The sequence below is a fragment of the Podarcis filfolensis genome, assembly GCF_964270895.1.
Source record: "Podarcis filfolensis genome assembly, chromosome: 6".
In the NCBI taxonomy this organism is placed as follows: Eukaryota; Metazoa; Chordata; class Lepidosauria; order Squamata; family Lacertidae; genus Podarcis; species Podarcis filfolensis.
The window spans coordinates 66,545,340-66,563,511 of record NC_139609.1 but is presented as its reverse complement, the minus strand read 5'-3'; the positions used below and the strand labels follow the sequence as shown (position 1 = coordinate 66,563,511).

Below are 18,172 nucleotides of genomic sequence, written 5' to 3'. Positions count from 1 at the left end.
GGCAAGAGAAGACGGTGAGGAGGGAGAGAAATCAAGAGGGAAGGAGAATTCCTTAATTAGCCATGTAGTTGCAGGAATGCCTCCTCTAAGCATTGACAGTTGTTACAATTTAGATGTTAAGCACACTCAAGCCTCACAGAATTCTTAGGGCTTAAGTGTACAGTTCATACTTATACCGACTTCAGTGAGACAAGCATGGTTCTCTTTGTATTTGTCGAACTGGGAAATGCATCATCTATGTTTCTCATTTAAATATTCTATTAAAACATGACATTCAAATGCCTGATGGCAATTACAGCAATAGAGAAAGCCCTTTGTTGGCCTGTAGATTTTAATGGGTATCTTTCATGAATAAGAATACCTATAGTTGCATTATACATATCATACTGGATATTTTTTTTCTTTCTGAATGGCAGCAGTTCTCCAGGGTCTCAGGTCACTCACATCATTTGCTTCCTGATCCTTTAAACTAGAGATGCCAGAGGCTGAACTGGGAAACTTCTCCATGCAAAGTTATGTGCTCTACCACTAAGTTATTCTCCCTCCCATACTTACTATTTGCATTAATAACGCCATCCTATGCATACCACTGAGCTTAGGGCTTGCCGATCAGAAGGTCGGCAGTTCGAATCCCTGTGACGGGGTGAGCTCCTGTTGCTTGGTCCCTGCTCCTTCATCCTAGCAGTCTGAAAGTATGTCAAGTGCATACTTCCCGGTGGGAAGGTAAATGGTGTTTCCGTGTGCTGCTCTGGTTTGCCAGAAGCGGCTTAGTCATGCTGGCCACATGATCCGGAAGCTGTACGCCAGCTCCCTCGGCCAGTAAAGTGAGATGAGTGCCGCAACCCCAGAGTTGTCCGCGACTGGACCTAATGGTTAGGGGTCCCTTTACCTTTTTATGCATACATACTCAGAAGTAAGTCTCATTGTACTCAGCGGTGCTTTCACCCCTGGTAAGCATGTTTAGGATTGCAACTTAAGTAATAGTTGGTCCTCAGTGCCAAAGCCTTATTGTTTAGGCTGACAGCAACATGCTACCTTGACTAACCTACCCTGTATGATCTTGAGACCAGCAGTGCAGGTGGCTTCCCCATACTCATTCACAGCGGTGCAACGGTACAAGTCAGCATCATCCGCAGTGATTTTGTTTACCTTTAAAGAGAAAAGAGAAATGGAAATCAGTGCAGAAAATTGATTATTGTTGTATTCGCTCAGGTCCTGCTTGCCGGTTTCCCACAGGTGTCTGGTTGGCCACTATGAGAACAGGATGCTGGATGAGGTGGGCTATTGGTCTGATCCAGCAGGCTCTTCTTCTTCTTCTAAGATGCTCCATTTTTTAGGGAGAAGATTCACCAGTCCTTGACATTTTACTGCGTTAAAGATTAAACAGTATATTCACAGGAAGCTGTGTATATACCATACATTAAAGCACACAACTCCCCCCCCAAAAAAGCATCCTGGGAACTTCAGTTTACCCATCGCAGAGCTAAAATTCCCAGCATGCTTAACAAACTGCAGTTCCCAGAATTCTTTGAGGGAAGCACATTTAAATCATAGAATCATAGAGTTGGAATGGGGCCAAAGGGTCATCTAGTCCAACCCCCTGCAATGCAGGAATCTCAACTAAAGCATCCATGAGAGATGGCCATCCAACCTCTGCTTAAAAACCTCCAAAAAAGGAGAGTTCACCACCTCTCGTGGGAGTACATTCTGCTGTCAAACAGCTCTTACTGTCAGAAAGTTCTTCCTGATGTTTAGTTGGAATCTCCTTTCTTGCAACTCAAAGCCATTGTTTTGAGTCCTAGCCTCCAGAACAGGAGAAAACAAGCTTGCTCCCTCTTTCATGTGACAGCCTTTAAGTTATTTGAAGATGGCTATCATATCTCCTCTCAGTCTCCTCTTATCCAGCCTAAACACACCCAACTTCCTCAACCGTTCCTCATAAGGCTTGGTTTCCAGACTCTTGTGGTTCTTGGTCATCCTTCTCTGCACACGTTCCAGCTTGTCAACATCCTTCTTAAATTGTGGTGCCCAGAATTAGACACAGTATTCCAGGCGGGGTCTCACCAAGTCAGAATAGAGTGGGACTATTACTTCCCTTGACCTGGACACTATACTTCTGTTGATGCAGTCTAAATGTATAGTGTGTACATAACCATAGATAGTAGTTAATCCTCACCTGCAGGATAAACTCATTTGTGGCTGGACTGAATGATATCTGGTATTTCTGAGGATCATCCACTGCCTCATTATTGCGTTTCCAGAACACTTCTGGTTTTGGTTCACCCTTGACCACAGCTCTGAAAATGGCATTTTTACCTTGGAGGAAAACAGAAGGGAAATGTTTCAGTAGGAAGCAGAAATCCACAATAAAAACGGATGATGTAAAGGAATTCCCCTTTGAAATATTTGCCATGTGTTTTCTAGTTCCCTCCTAATAAGAAATAAAGTGTTCCAGCAGATGCCTTAGAAAGGCCAAAAATAGTTGGTTATTAAGCTGAAGCTCCAATACTTTGGCCACCTCATGAGAAGAGAAGACTCCCTGGGAAAGACCCTGATGTTGGGAAAGATTAAGGGCACAAGGAGAAGGGGAACGACAGAAGACGAGATGGTTGGACAGTGTTCTCAAAGCTACTAACATGAATTTGACCAAACTGTGGGAGGCAGTGGAAGACAGAAGTGCCTGGCGTGCTCTGGTCCAAGGGGTCACAAAGAGTCAGACATGACTAAATGACTAAACAACAACAAACTGTTTAGTTTGCTTGCATTGTACTTTCATTTGCATTTGTTCACATAAAAATCCCAGGAATTTAAAGGAAGAGACTATCTCCACACAGCCCCCCCCCCAATATACAACAGGGCTAATTCTCAGTTCTTAGGCGATGCCTCACCTTCCTGTAATGTTAAGGTAATTGGCTTCCGCTCAAAGTCAGGTGTGCTGCACCCTTTCGGAATGTCCTCCACAAACTGTGTGATAGTCACTCCAGGGACGGCCGATCTCTTCAGAGTTTTAACTGCAAAGTAATAAATATTGACCGGAGGTGGGGCAAGAGGACATTTATTAACTGAAACTTCTCTAATAGCTCAAATCCCATTATGCTAATTACTACAAGGCAGCAAGCTTGAAAGATAATTAGACTGTAAATGTCCCCGCACCAAAAAATGTGGTGTTTTGTTCTGACCCCTTTTTGAGAAAACATTTACTGAGCACCTGAGAGAAATAAAAATCTAGCCAACTTTAGGTGTTTCCAGATGCCTGCTTATTATGAGGCTGCTCCTCTTCCATGCAAGATGTTGCTGTTGATTGTTGCTGCACTGTTTACACAATATTGTTGGCTTCAACATGCCAACCCATCATCTCCTCACCCTTTAATCCAGATTTATTCTTTTGAGGAGAAATCCATTAAGAAAAAGAAAAAAATGCTGCCTGTGACCCATTTGCAAATTAAGCCCCATTCTGGAAACACACTTTGTATCTTCCATTCCAAGGCCGAGAAGAGATCCCCTAGAAGTAATTTTGGGTATCGTAAATTACAAACATTACTCCCATTCTAGAACATAGCTGTCAACTTCTCCCTTTTCTTATGAGGAATCCTATTTGGAATAAGGGAATTTCCCTTTAAAAAAGGGAAACGTTGACAGCTGTGTTCTAGAATGTCTGTGTAGTTGAGGCTCTGGTCTGCCATGTTGCTTGCCTCTCTCACCTCCCCTCCGGCCTGCCATTCCTCTTCTGGCAGCAACTGGAGCTCAGCAGGAAAACCTGATGAATTCCTCCTGCAGATAAATGGCAATCACCTATTAGTATACATGGCTGGGGGACACACTAGCAATAACAATAACAGCAATAATTTTATTATTTATATGATGTTGTTCTTGAAGTGTGTGCACCCAGGAAGGCTGCAGAATGCAGACCATTCGTATAATAAAAGGGTACTTGTGATAACATGGGTCTAGGGCCTCAAAACCTCTGCACCCCACGCATGAGAATTTCACACGCACACAAATTCTCCTCTGTGTTAGTTTTTAGATCCAATTTTGTTTCTCCTTAGATGGAGAATGATTGCTGGGGCTATAGGAGCCACAGGAGAAATCAGTACTGTGCTATTTGAGACAAGAAGGCTGGTCTCAGAGAAACTCATATAGCTCCCAAATGGACAAATGAGGATCATTTTACTCCTTTGGATGAAGTACAATAAAATAAACCAGGAACAAAGAAATAGGCTCTTTGAATGTTTGGCTTTGGCTGTCTTGGCCTGCCTGCTCTTGGCTGCCTGCTGTTCCAGGCAGAATTATAACTGAAGAAATGCCTATCGCTGCTTGGAAATAAAAGCACTAGGTGGTGCTAGAGAGATCGTTCAGAATCAGAAAATGACGGAAAGTTGTTTGTTGTGCCAACACCATCTCAAAATGAGGGTGCATGGCAGATGTTTGCGTACCCTTCCGATGTTGTTCACATAGTCTGCCTTACAAATTAAGGATTACAGAAATAGATTTACAAATTTCTACCTGAGAAAAAAGAGAGGCAGATGCTGACATTTCAGAGGAAACCATCAAAATATTTATATTTCACCAATCTGCTGACATTCCAAAGTCATCATGCCACTTTTTCAAAAAGTTTTTAGAAAGTAATGTGCTCAATCAGAAATCGAGGGACTTCTAAGCAATAACTTGCATACCCTATGAAAGAGAGCATCTTGCTGACTTTCTATGGAAAAGTGTACCCCAAATGCCACTTATGGTGGGACCTTTCAGGTAGTAGTAGTAGTAGTAGTAGTAGTAGTAGTAGTAGTAATTTATTATTTATACCCCTCCCATCTGACTGGGTTTCCCCAGCCACTCTGGGCGGCTTCCAAGAAAATATTAAAATACAATAGTCCGTAAAACATTAAAAGTTTCCCTAAAAAGGGCTGCCTTCAGATGCCTTCTAAAAGTCTGGTAATTGTTTTTCTCTTTGACATCTGGTGGGAGGGCGTTCCACAGGGCGGGTGCCACTACTGAGAAGGCCCTCTGCCTGGTTCCCTGTAACTTGGCTTCTCGCAGCGAGGGAACCACCAGAAGGCCCTTGGCACTGGACCTCAGTGTCTGGGTGGAACAATGGGGGTGGAGACGCTCCTTCAGGTATACTGGGCCGAGGCTGTTTAGGGCTTTAAAGGTCAGCACCAACACTTTGAATTGTGCCCGGAAACATACTGGGAGCCAATGTAGGTTTTTCGAGACTGGTGTTATGTGGTTTTGGCGGCCGCTCCCAGTCATCAGTCTAGCTGCCGCATTCTGGATTAGTTGTAGTTTCTGGGTCACCTTCAAAGAGCGCATTGCAGTAGTCCAAACAAGAGATAACTAGAGCATGCCCCACTCTGGCGAGACAGTCCGTGGGCAGATAGAGTCTCAGCCTGCGTACCAGATGGAGCCCTAGACACAGAATTGACCTGCACCTCCATGGACAGCTGTGAGTCCAAAATGACTCCTAGGCTGCGCACCTGGTCCTTCAGGGGCACACTTACCCCATTCAGTCACCAGTATGACTGCTTCTTAATTGCTAAAATCACTAGCAGCAAGCAGCAAGTATAGCCTCTCTCTTAACAGTGTATCTGACTGAATTCCTCTTCATCCCAGGTGGCCCAGCCCTTATTGGACATTGAAGCCATAGGGTGTACACTCAGACTCTCTAAGCCAAAATCCACTATACCTCCACAGGGTTCTTTACATGCCATCTGTCATTGGATGGGCATCTTGCTAGTTTGAAATAACTGCTTTGGTCACACCATATACCTCTCTGTGAATGGGTTTCAGAGAACAGATCTTGCAAAAAACAACAACCTTGACTCTCTAATATCATGTCAATTGTAAATGTGGGACTCAGCTACATTGTCAAAAAAAAAAGCTGTTTATATGCATTGTTTATGCATTAGAACACTGTGATACCAGATGGCACTGTGGAGTTCCGTTTTTTGCCAACCAGATTTCTCATACAAAGTTCACAACACATTTAACTGAAATGTTTCTTTGATATGTCTAGATCGAGCCCAGATTTAATTCCCACTGAATTCAATGATAATGGAGTTAAGGGGGAAGAAATCAAATGCAAGTAACTTGTTAGAAAGACACATTGCTGGAAATGCTTTATGTACCCCAACTGACCGGCAACATAAAATCAGCAATTTGAGGCAAGGGGAAAAAGCCAGAATAAAATCAGAAATAATGACGGGACCAAAAGAATTTGGAGGATTTGCAGTTCCAGATTTAAGAAGATACTTTGAAGCTGCATGCTGGAGCTGGTTGAAAGAGTGGGTGCTATTAAAAAATACTGAAATCTTGGAACTAGAGGGATAAAATTTATGGTTGGCATGGCTATTTAATCTACGGGAAAGCACAAATGCATAAAGGATTCACGAAACATTTAGTGAGAAAGGCCCTATTCGAGGTATGGGAGAGAATGAAAGAGAGAATTATAGAAAGAACCCCATGGTGGATCTCTCCAATAGAGGCAACCTCAATATTAAAAAATAATACAAAAAATGCTTGGCCAACTTATAAAGATCTGGTAGAAGGAATGAATGAAAATACCAAATTAAAAGAATATGAAGAACTTAAAAAAGGAATAAATTGGCTGGAATATTTTCAATTTAATGCTACATATGAGAAAGATATAAAGACCAGAGGATTTGGGAATAAAATATCAAAATTAGAAAAAGAGGTTTTACAGAATAACCAAAAAATACTCACCAAAATATATAGATTATTAGACAACATTCATCTAGATCAAGAAAACAAAGGAAAGAATATGCAAAAGTGGGAACGAGATTTAGGCTATACAATTGAATATAAATATTGGGGGGGGGGATTGGACAAAAAATATAAATTTCATGGCCTGCTACTCATTAAGAGAGACCTATATGAAGATGCATCACAGGTGGTACTGGGCACCAGACGGATTGGCAAAAATGAATAAATCAAGTAGCAATAAGTGCTGGAGATGTAATAGAATGATTGGTACCCTATATCATATGTGGTGGACATGCCCAGAGATTTAAAAATTCTGGGACGTCATTCTTCTTCTTCTTCTTCTTCTTCTTCTTCTTCTTCTTCTTCTTCTTCTTCTTCTTCTTCTTCTTCCTTCCCCCTTTTATATTCCTCTCTCTTCCCTTTTTCTCTCTTATCTTTATTCTTTCTTCTTCTTTTCTTTCTTTTCTGGCTTTTATTGTGGAAAATATGTATATAAGTTTGTCTGCAGTGTTATGTATTCTTTTATTTTATTTTATTATTTCTTTGTAACAAATAAATAAATTAATAAAATGATTTTTAAAAAATACTTGAAATGAAGCCCAGTTTTGTTTTTAGTCAGAAGAACCAATGCCCCATTTGTGCTACAAACACCCATGGCTTCCCCAAAGAATCCTGGAAAGTAAAGCTTATTATAAGGGTATTTTGAGAGTTGTTAGGAGACCACATTCCCCCTGCAGAGCTAGGGTTCCCCGAGTTCACTGGGAAGAGGGATTGACTGTGAAACCACTCTGGAAATTACTGCTCTGTAAGGGGAATAGAGCTCTCCTAACAACTCTGAGGATGCTTAACAAATTAGAGTTCCCAGGATTCTTTGGGGAAGCTATGATACTGCTTTAAATGTATGATGTGAATGGGCCCTATGTCTCCTGCAGACGTGCTGGTCTGCAGCACCCAACATCCCTGACCATAGGAGCCCAATGAAGAAGAAGAAGAAGAAGAAGAAGAAGAAGAAGAAGAAGAAGAGTTTGGATTTGATATCCCGCCTTTCACACCCTTTAAGGAGTCTCAAAGCGGCTAACATTCTCCTTTCCCTTCCTCCCCCACAACAAACACTCTGTGAGGTGAGTGGGGCTGAGAGACTTCAAAGAAGTGTGACTGGCCCAAGGTCACCCAGCAGCTGCATGTGGAGGAGTGGAGACGCGAACCCGGATCCCCAGATTACGAGACGCTCTTAACCACTACACCACACTGGAGTGCCACTATCTCCCCATTCCTGAAGTACTTTCTATGATTTCCATTTTGTCTAACACCCAGGAATATGTTCACAGGGTTACACATGCATTTTAGACCCATATGACTATGCCTATTGAATAATATGATAAACAAAGATAGCTGCCTGTATACTTCTATAGTCCCATCTAAACTGGTCAGTGCCAACACCTGCCAAGATAACACGAACCAATTGGCCAAACAGAGCAGATGATATTCCTGCTATGTCCTATTCCTTGTCCTTATCTGTCCTTATCTGTCCTTATCTCTCTATTAGCTGGTAGAATGACTTACTGAAAGATAGAATCCTGGACTTGATGATGACTATTTCAACAAGTCTGTCACAAGGTATTGTCCAGAGAGTTAAATCGACCCTCCAATCTCAGAGGTTGTAGGAGCTAACAGTAGAGGAGTGGGGTGCCTTTCACAACCTTCATGGTCTCGGTAACAACATGGAAAATTCACCAAATACATAAACGCTCAAGGTTGTTGCAAAAAATAAAAAATAAAAAATGTGAATAAAATTACAAAGTTAAATCATTTGGTGTGTGTGTGCCAACAGGAAATAACAACCAGTAATTTTTTAAGGAAATGGGAATTACTCATTAGAGAGTGGAAATAATTTGTGAATTAGTAACAAATAGTAGGTAAAAACTCCCCCTCCCCCTGCATTATGAAACTCACCATCATTTTGCTTTTCAGGGGTGTGTGTAGTTGTGAATAGTTATTATTATTATTATTATTATTATTATTATTATTATTATTATTAAATTTAATCTAGAATCTACTGCTTTTAAGTGAGCCATTTGGGTTAAATTCTATTTGTGGAAGGACTTTTCATACAGTGGACACCTCTGCTTAATGGATGAGGAGCAGAGATTATTTTTGTATAGGTGAAATTAAGATTCCACCCCCCTTCCTACTATGTATCACTTTGCACTTGTTTACACTAAATTGCATTTGGCATTTTACCACCCATTCACTCAGTTTGGATAGGTCCTTTTAGAGCTCTTCGCAATCTCTTTTCGTTAGTATAATCAGCAAAATTGGTCACCTCACTGCTCACTCTTAACTCTAGAGCATTACTTTTCAAGTTTAACTTTTCAAGTTAAAAAAGCACAGTTCCCAATACCAATCTTTGGGGGGTTCTGCTTTCTACATCCCTCCATTTGGAGAACCGTCAATTTCTTCCTATTCTTTGTTTCCTGCTACTCAAACAAATCCTGGCTCACAAGAGGACTTTGTTGTACCCTCACCTGCCCAAGCCCACCACTTAGGAGCAAGAAGATACTTTAATTAAAATCACAAATCCCCTTTTGCTTGTTAAAGGTTCTCTTTCTCTCTCACACCCAGTTTCCATTTGCCATATAGGAAATACAGCTCTGGGATTCCAATACCTCCTAAACACTGATATTTTGCTGTCACCATATGAACACGAATATCTACAGCTTTCTCGCAGCCTGGATAGCTTAGCCAAATATGAGGCTTGGTTTGAAAGAGCAAATCTTTATTACTATAGTAAAAGCTGACTATAACTAGCTCATGTATTATTTGTTCTTAATAACAGTGTTTGGATACTTTGTATTTTATAACATGTGTTATAAAATAGTCACATACAAAATGTTACATTAATGCAAAGTTACTAATATATATATAAATCAATATCAATTCATTTTCCTTCTGACAAACCCTCCCTCTCAGCCTCTGGGTTCTAACTCTCATCCACAAAAGTCTCACAACGAGAAGAGAAACAGCAGTCATCACCCTAGTCTCTCACTCTAGACTTGTTCTTTATCCTTCGCCCAGAGAGGATTTACTATTCGGCAACCCTTAAAACAGGGGTCTGCAAACTTTTTCAGCAGGGGGCCAGTCCACTGTCCTTCAGACCTTGTGGGGGGGCACAAATGCCCCACAAATAACCCGGAGATGCATTTTAAATAAAAGCACACATTTTACGAATGTAAAAACACCAGGCAGGCCCCACAGATAACCCAGAGATGCATTTTAAATAAAAGGACACATTCTACTCATGTAAAAACATGCTGATTCCCGGTCTGTCCACGAGCCAGATTTAGAAGGCGATTGGGCCGCATCCGGCCCCTGGGCCTTAGTTTGCCTACCCATGCCTTAAAACTTGTCATTTCCATGATCTGCTTGCATGAATGTGAGCTCTGCATGCAGATTTGAGCTGATCCTCACACAGATTCATAGCCATAATAGTATTAGAAAATATTGTGCCTCACAACTGTCACTAAGAACTATGAAGTGATGAGCATTAGTAACCCAGGCTCACATGCAACACAGATCTGAGTTTTCATTGTTATCAGAAGAATCCTGAGTCCAGCTTTTCTGCTTCCTTTGGTTTACTGATTATCTGTGGTGACCTGAATCCACGAATAGATGCTGAATGGTCTAGCGAAGGACCACATAACTACATTCGGTTCGGTTTGCTTTTCTCTTAAGTGTGAGCTGACCTAACTGTACTTCCCGAAACAATATGCAAACCAAAATGAGGCTATTCTTTGAAATTTGCACTTCTCCAAATTTTGTGATGCAGTTCTTCAACGAAATAATGGGGGGGGGGGGTGTATATTAGGGGAAAGTGTGAATAAAAATAGTAGAAATCAGTAAACATGCAAAAATGTTTTCTATTATGGAAATTTGCTTTGCAAAAATGCTGTACAGTATCAGGCAAAATTGTATACAAAAATAGGTATATTAGGAGAAATGTGCAGCGGCAAGACTCAGTCTAAAATCACATAAAAACAAACAGAGCAGGGTAATCAAAGCAGGTAATCTTTGGTTCCTGACTCAAGGAAAAGCCTAATAGACAGAAGACCTGATATCAAGAAGGCTAATTACTGTCTATCATCACATCATAGCATCTCAGCCTCATACTTTTCGTTCTTACATTTGCCTGATTTGTATACATATTTGAGAATGCAGAGATGGAATAATTGTCTGGGACTATTAGCTCACCATACCTTCCAATTTCCACTACCAAATAGCTTTAATATGTTAAACAACAAAATGTGTGTTTGGGATGTGCATGTGTGGTGATAAAATCCAGATATAATGTTCTTTTTCTATGCATCAGCCAGTCAGCCTTCCTCTATGTCCAAAAACAATGAAGATTCTTATGGTGCCTTAAATACTAACAAATTTATTGTGGCATAAACATTTGTAGAAGACCAGAGTCCGGTTACACCCCCTTGTTTATAAAAAGAGGTAGGGGGTACGGAGTACAGGAATTAACAAGAAGCCTATTGGAATAGTTGTCAAAGGGGAAATCTCTCAGTTTCCTGATCTTTCAGGACCAGACTGTTTAAATCAATAGTCAGTCCACCTGAATTAATGGAGCTCAGCTGGTCCATGTGAAAAGCTAGACTAGACATCCTTACTAATGCTCTACCATAAATTCTTGAGTATTGTGTTCCAGATGCTAATCCTATGGCCATTTAGTATATACTGTATTCAACAAATAAATATAAATTTAATAAATCAGATAACCCTTTGGGGGGAAAACAATGAAATATACTCTTCTGGCAATTCCCTTGGCCGTAGGAACATAGGCAGCCTAACGACAATGTTGTTTGGATCTTTCTTTACAAGCAGAATATTATACTGCCTCTCAGTGACATACAAATATCCTACTGAAACCACGACTGGTTTACACAAGCGGCACAACTTGTGCACTCCTAAGCAAGAGCCAAGTTATGTCTGATGCAGGAAATCTGACCACACTTCTCCCAGTGATTTCATTTTTACTTTAAGCAGCTATGGAGGAGAGGGCAGAGGGCTCCGATTTTTATCAGAGTAGTGGCGCTAGAGGAGGATGGGTTAATTCTGTCACGGTTTCCCTGATTTAAGTCACACATGTGACATTAAACACTGTTAAACAGTCGTGAAACCCTTGACAGAAGTTCCTGGAAAACAATTATTATTATCCCCAGCAAGCAGCATTGCTGCACTTAGTTCATGATGCCATAACATGTCACGCATGATGTGACAAGTCCCTTATCGTGTCTTTTTAAATTTCCCATTCCCATAGTGTAACTACGGGGTTTTTTATTATTATTCTTGCTTACTTTTCCTGTATTTTTGCCTCTGTAGAAGCCACACACACTCAGCCACTGACAACGATGGGGTACATCACTCCTAGAGTTATTTGTTTGCTTTGTTTGTTTTTAAGGACCTTTATGTGCCATTTGATCCTTAGCTGAGTGGTGTACGTAAAATTGAGCCATACAGAAAATACAATAATAAAAAGTTGCAATAAAACGAATTTTTCAAAAAAACAAAACAAAACCCTTCCCACTCTAACAATACTATCATTGGGCAGCAAGGCTTAGCCCTGCCCATTTTCACGAAGTTGGGAGGGGGATATTGTTGCCCATGGCATTGGTAGCGTTACTGTCGTGAAAGTCGCAACCAGTTGGGAACGCTTAAATTTTTCTTTTCTTTTTACAGTGATTCACATTAGGCACCAGAAAACAGGTCCATCCCATTTCAGCCCTGAGACACAAAATGGAACTAGCATCTCCTACAAATGGTCTGATAAATTAAAACCATCTGTGAGGAAGCCAAACTCTCTGAGAGACTGACCTTCTTCCATTTCACTGCTTGTCTGTCTTGCTCCTCCCAACCAAGTGCCATTAACTCGTGCGCCACTGAAACCCGAAAAGCAATGGAATATCTGGATGGTGTTGTACACATTTAGCAGCGGTCATGGATTTCAGCGCGTTTCTTTCATGTGACCAAACGTACTCTGCCAGAGTCAGTGTAAAAGGATCGGGGGAAACAACTGCCACAAAGAGCGGTCCTATCGTCCTCCATCATCTCAGGATTAAATTTAACTGCGCTCTTGGTGAGGAGGTAAGCTTCTCCGCATCCTCCATTTTCTCTGACTCACAGACTTTGAGAGTAATAAACACAGTCCTTCATTGTGTGCTCAAAACATCTCTGTGGCAAGAAATGGGTAGGAATCTTCCCAGGTTGTTCAAGTACCGCTGGCCTGAAGCAACTCAGGCTACTGTTATTTCTTATACACCCCCTAAATTGCTGCGGTTTGTAGAAGAGTTTCTCCTACATGTTCCAAAGGCCTCAGAAGCCCTCTCCACTATACCACAGAGAAGGCTTTTAGTGTGGCTTCCCCTGTTCTGTGGAATAGCATTCCTGCCAAGATGCAACAGGCAACAACTATCTGCAACTTATGGAAACATCTGGAGTTATTTTTGTTCCAATAGGCTTTCCTAGCTGGATAAATATGTATTTACATTAAGTGTCTACTGCATTAGGGTTTTAGTCTTTTTTTAAAAAAGGTACTTGCTGTTTTTGTATTTTTAATGTTTTTTAATTATCTTACATGTAAATTGTCTTGAGATGGTTGTTTAGAAACTGATTATTATATTATATTATATTATATTAATGATACATCTCCAAGGGTCTTTATCCCCTCTTAGTCTGAAGAATATAAATTCAGGGTCAAAGTCTAAACTTTTTTCAGTCAACTGGCTCATAGGCACGTGCTTTGGCAAAAGTGTCAGATATGACCAAACTCCATGCCCGATAGAGCTCTAGTGGGAAATGACAGCTTGGAACATTTCAGCATAAACTATTCAGAACGCAAAAAGGATCGCTAAAAACATTCACGAGGCCATCAATGGGACTTAAAAGGGTTTTGAAACCATAACCAGCTTTACAAAGTCTTCCGGCGAATTCTATACATTACATTTTTACTGCAGCAATACACACATCATTTGAATGAGCACAGGATTTATATTAGACATTTTTAGGGGCAGGTGGGCATTTTCCTGAGAGTATATTTCCACTTAAAATTGATTCCCATGGCCACCCTCTGTTTCTCTTTGGGGGGTGGGAGTGGCAGCTCACTATGACTTGCAATCATTAGTGGTGTGAACAGATGCAGTTATGTCTGGGAGCCAGCAAGACCCTCAGAGTTCTATATATATTGACTTGGTGGATGAACTCAAAATTCTGCATGTATGTGCCATTGGCTTGGATGTAATTACCTTTGTCGCAACAGTTTCTGAACTGTGAGTTTTTCTGAGAATCAACCCTAAGGGATTGAGAAATATAAATGCTTCAATTTTAGTGAAGGTCTTTGGCTGTACGGTTTGATGACTATTACTCAAGTTACTTTTAAAACACAGAAGTGTTGTCTCATGCATTGTTCCTTAAGATTCATGGTTTTCTGTGCATGGCACTGAGTGGATTTCAGATAGACCAAGGTTGCAGAACTTGTGGACCTCCAAAAGTTGCTGGATTCCCATCAATTCCTGTGAGGATGATCAGTGGTCAGAGTTGCAACAAAACAATAACTGAAGGCCTATAGATTAATTATTATTCCCCACCTCTGAGACAGAAAACACCTAAAATAGATCTGTAGGTTGCATGTCTTCCTATGAAACAGATTTATGTGATAGCCTACCAGCATCGTACCAGTTCATGTACTTTAAGAGATGTCACTGAAAAATGCACGTTTGTCTTTTACAAGTAGCATGAGTAGTGATTATCCAAGAAGGATTGTTACATCCTGCCCTTTGAGTCACACTATGGCCACCATATGATTACAGACATCCTGTAACACATTCCAATGCACACTTACTTGAAAGCGAGCCCCATTTTCTTCAGCATGCCCTATTCCCAAGCATGCATGCATAGGGCTATAGCCATAGTCAATTAATTACAGTGGTACCTCAGGTTAAGTACTTAATTCGTTCCAGAGGTCCGTTCTTAACCTGAAACTGTTCTTAACCCGAAGCACCACTTTAGCTAATGGGGCCTCCCGCTGCTGCCGTGCCGCCGGAGCACGATTTCTGTTCTCATCCTGAAGCAAAGTTCTTAACCTGAGGTAATATTTCTGGGTTAGCCGAGTCTGTAACCTGAAGCGTCTGTAACCTGAAGCGTATGTAACCCGAGGTACTACTGTATACTAGTTTTTAATTGAGCAATTACATCTGATTCCTTACACCTACATAGGTGTAACATATAATGGATCAAAAGTTTTTAGTTTATTAATATGAGCAATGAATTAACACGATGCTACAGTGCTTTTAGTTCTGGAGTCGGCGAGAAGGACGTAGCTCAGTGGTAGAGCTTCTGCTTTGCATGAAGAAGGTCCCAGGTTCAGTGCTGGGTTTCTCAAGGAAAGCCTGGGAAGGGCCCCTGCCTGAAACCCAGGAGAATCCCAGCCACTCAGTGTAAACAGCTCTGAGCCAAATAGACCAACGGTCTGACTCAGTGTTAGGCAGCTTCCTATGTTCCCATGCTCCCTTTAATTTTTATACGGGGAGCTGTTTATATGAGGACAGCTAGCTTTTCTTCTGACAGGGCATGTTTTCAGTTTTCTTATGGGAATCATTCGGTTAAGAAAACCGTATGGTGCAGCCCTGTTGCACAGGTTTTACCACTGCCGAAATGTACATCATGTTAATCAACTCCTGGCAGCAACAGAAAGCACTGACCTAATTTGTGGCCACATTTTGACTGAAGTAAGAATACTTGGTAGGCTTCCCCACCCCCAGCCACTTCCAGTTTGGTGGTAAAGGAAGCTACCAATTAAAGTATAACTCTCTAAAGCATAAGCTTTTGAGATGAAATGTCCCCATAGGTCTGACCCCAAACCCATTGACCAAAATGAGCTGTGAATAACAAACCGGCATTCATTCTGTACATTGTTTGCACAAAGAGAACGAGTTCACAGGTGGACGTCTGTCAAATGTAATAGCTTTAAATTAGGCCTTCATATTTAGATGGTCCACGTTGGGTCTTCTAAATAACACTTGGAATGCACTTGACACTGACTGTTCGCAGGCTTTCAGAAGCGCTTCTAAAAAAACAGGTGGCCAACTTGCAGCTACTATGTCAGACATGAGCTGCATATTTGAAGAGTTCTAAAACTGTAGCATGCCTCTTGCACACCGAGACCTTTCCTCCAGCAAGCAATGGCTGTCATTCTGATGTCTTTGCACACTTAAGTGGTATATGAGTGTGCCTGTGTGCCGGTCAGCGGGAGGTAAGGATTAAAATCTAACCTCACAAATGTAGAATGCGTCAACATGCAGCCTCCAAGCTATAAATTAGACCCTTCCTTCCCCCTGACGTACAGAATCTTTGCTATTCCCTCACTTAAAACTGATTTAAATGACTGTCCAGTGCTGTTTGTCAACTTGACGTCTGATTTAGATGAGGCATTGCTTGCTTTTAAATCTGACACTCACACTTCTTTCCTGACCATCCTGCTCTTATAGCTTCCAGTCTCTCGGCACTCCTGTTCTGGAGAAAACAACAGAGGTAGAAGTGCTGTTTGGTCCTGCTACCTAGGCAGGAAGTCAGAAGGCCTGATAGACGCATCATCCTATCTTCCTTTGCTAGAATGTGTCAAAATGCTTTTCTGTGCCTGAATATTAACAGGCGCAGAAAGTATGCTCTGCGCTACAGCTCCATATAGCCTTATATGGCTGGCGCGTCTCATCAGATGGTTTCTCGCTCCGGCTAAAATTAACAGCGGGTGTTCCAAAAGTTTCATGTGTGGTGCCGTCTGGCACATAAGGGGTTAATCAAATAATCAAATTGTTTAAAAAATGTAATTATAGCAGAAAATATTCGGGTTTGAAGATTAATATTTTTCATATTCCCTGGAATCTGAGGATAGTGGTGGTCTTATCAATACTACTGAGAAAGTTGTAAGCGTACTCCGTTTTTATGTGTTTCAGTTCAATGGAATTTAAAGGCACATAATTGCATGCAAGCTTATTGCCATGTTCGCAGTATGGTTCATTTATTTTATTTTTTTGGAGGAGAGAAATCTCCAGTTTACAGCTTCTTGTCCTTAACTTGTTAGCCTTCTACACTTGAAATAATGGGTAGAAGTCAACTAAATGTTACTCAGAGTATCCCTGTTGGAATTAATAGACCTAAGTTACTCATGTTCATTAATTTCAATGGGTCTACTCTGAGTAGGCCGAGTGTTGAATTCCACCCATATTTCAGAATTCTATATAAATAGAGAATATCTCCTAAAATTTATCTTGCGTTTTGGGTTAATATTGGGTATGCTACGATGTCTGACCAAATGTTATTTTCAATTTAATTCAAGTAGCTGCATCGGCCAGTTTTATAGCCTCAGCTATGAAGAGCCAATATTTGATAAGGACAATTGCATATCAGAAGAATACAGCCGATTAGAATCCACGTCCTGGTTTGTACTTTCTCAGAGAAACTCCTCTTTAATCAGCAGTCCTGAGAGGGGAAGGAGGGAACCCTAGGTGAACCCATAGAGCTGCCCTAAATGCTTCTAATACATTAAAAATTATACCAAGAAACCAGCCAGAAGGGAGCTCCCTCATCCCTCTCTGCACACCTCTGTTACCCCATAACACTTCATAACCATGTGGTGGTTTCAGTAGCTTTAAAGAGGCTATTTTGGAACTCATGCATTTCCCCTTTCTAGTCCTTCGAGAAGTATCACACTGGCTGCTTACCCAGCTGTCAAATGAAGAGTATCGGCTAAAGGACGCCTCTGTCATGCAAGTACAATCTAACACGAGATGCTCCTGAGCTTCAGGAATTTGTGACTCACCTGTCCGTGAGGATACTCCCTGCCTTCTCTGCCCTTGTCACGGCTTCCTCTTTGCTGCTTCCCACAAGGGTCTACGTTGTAGTCAATACTCCTGCAACTGAACAGCTAACTTAGAATTAGGTCATCGAGAGCCCTCTGCTCCTCTCCCTCAGTCCGTCTCGCTTTCCCCCTCTCGCTCTCTTAATCTCTCTCTTGCCCTCTCCCTTTCATAAGGTGAAAGCTTGTCAGAGAGCTGTTAGCCTGTAATAAATCCAAATGATTTTTTTTATTGGAAACTTATGACATCTGCCTTGTAGCCACTATACCATTCCAGTACATGCCAGAGACGGCGCTGCACAAATTTGAGATTAACTCTAATTCTTTGGCATTTCATAAATCAATTCTGAAGTGTTAATTTTCTGCGGATCTGATTTCCTCTTCAAACTGAAACCTTCAAAGCTCCCCCCTTCTGGTAAAACCTTTAAATATTTCCATGAGGGGCACAACTATGTTTGTATACAGCGGCGAGACTTCCACATTTTCAGAAGTGGTGAGCACTCACAATTTTTTCTGAACCAATAGCTAAGCACTTTCCGATTT

The 18,172-nt window shown here is 41.2% G+C and overlaps 1 protein-coding gene across 50 annotated transcripts in view; it reads right to left on the bottom strand.

Annotated features, from left to right (window-relative positions):
- The window catches only part of IGFN1 (immunoglobulin like and fibronectin type III domain containing 1), a 46,406-nt gene extending 28,478 nt beyond the window's left edge, over positions 1-17,928 (bottom strand). For 39 of the 50 annotated variants that reach the window (XM_083617213.1, XM_083617215.1, XM_083617222.1 and 36 more), the window contains exons 1-5: positions 17,594-17,928; positions 3,702-3,771; positions 2,889-3,011; positions 2,177-2,316; positions 1,050-1,149 (exon numbers count right to left, since the gene is read on the bottom strand). In XM_083617213.1, the coding sequence (XP_083473339.1) occupies positions 1,050-1,149; positions 2,177-2,316; positions 2,889-3,011; positions 3,702-3,720 (382 nt within the window). In that variant the 5' untranslated portion in view covers positions 3,721-3,771; positions 17,594-17,928. The remainder of the gene's footprint in view (positions 1-1,049; positions 1,150-2,176; positions 2,317-2,888; positions 3,012-3,701; positions 3,772-17,593) is intronic. The other 11 variants (XM_083617217.1, XM_083617225.1, XM_083617258.1 and 8 more) reach the window with 1 other exon arrangement.
- Between the last annotated feature and the right edge of the window lie 244 nt (positions 17,929-18,172).